The sequence below is a fragment of the Tupaia chinensis genome, unplaced genomic scaffold (assembly GCF_000334495.1).
Source record: "Tupaia chinensis unplaced genomic scaffold, TupChi_1.0 Scaffold138060_1, whole genome shotgun sequence".
Lineage (NCBI taxonomy): Eukaryota > Metazoa > Chordata > Mammalia > Scandentia > Tupaiidae > Tupaia > Tupaia belangeri.
In genome coordinates this window covers 755,631-756,184 of record NW_006197961.1, presented here as the reverse complement: position 1 = coordinate 756,184, position 554 = coordinate 755,631, and the positions used below count along the sequence as shown (strand labels likewise).

The following is a 554-nucleotide window of genomic DNA, read 5'->3' as shown; positions in this document are numbered from 1 at the left end:
GTGAGGGTCAGGGGAGCGGGCAGGCAGCAAGGACACCTCGGGCTCGTGGGCCTCCACCTTGGCCGAGAGGTAGAGCTCCCGGGCGTTGCGCATGACCAGCGACAGCTGTAAACTGCGGTGCAGCCGCAGGCCACCGCGCTGCATGCGTGAATGGTACATCTTCCACACCGACAGGGTCATGATACGTTGCGCTTCCTTCTGCACTTCCATGGCGACTCGACGGCGAGGGCGGTGGACACTGGTTTGGACAGGACAGGCAGCAGGTGCACTGCAAACAACGCGCTCGCTCACGGCTCTCTCTGCGCGTTACACACGCAGGGACACCGCTAAGACGCTCTGCCCCAACGCCCGCCACCCGAGCCCTTTTATACCCCCAGTGACGTTACGGAGACGCCCCGCCCAATCAGAGGGCCGCATCCGGGCTTTCCACCGCACAGCGGCCAGCTACTCCTTAAAGTGACAGGGTAGAATTTACCCAGTCCGGGGGTGAAAAGGGACCGCAATTCGAACAAGATACTCCCCCCCCCCCCCCCCGCCCAAACACCGACCCCGTC

General features: G+C 63.7%; 1 protein-coding gene across 1 annotated transcript in view; it reads right to left on the bottom strand.

Moving 5' to 3' along the window:
• IER2 (immediate early response 2) overlaps positions 1–474 on the bottom strand; it is a 1,931-nt gene extending 1,457 nt beyond the window's left edge. The window contains 1 exon segment of the mRNA XM_006172231.3: positions 1–474. Coding sequence (XP_006172293.1) covers positions 1–210 — 210 coding nt within the window. The 5' untranslated portion in view covers positions 211–474.
• Between the last annotated feature and the right edge of the window lie 80 nt (positions 475–554).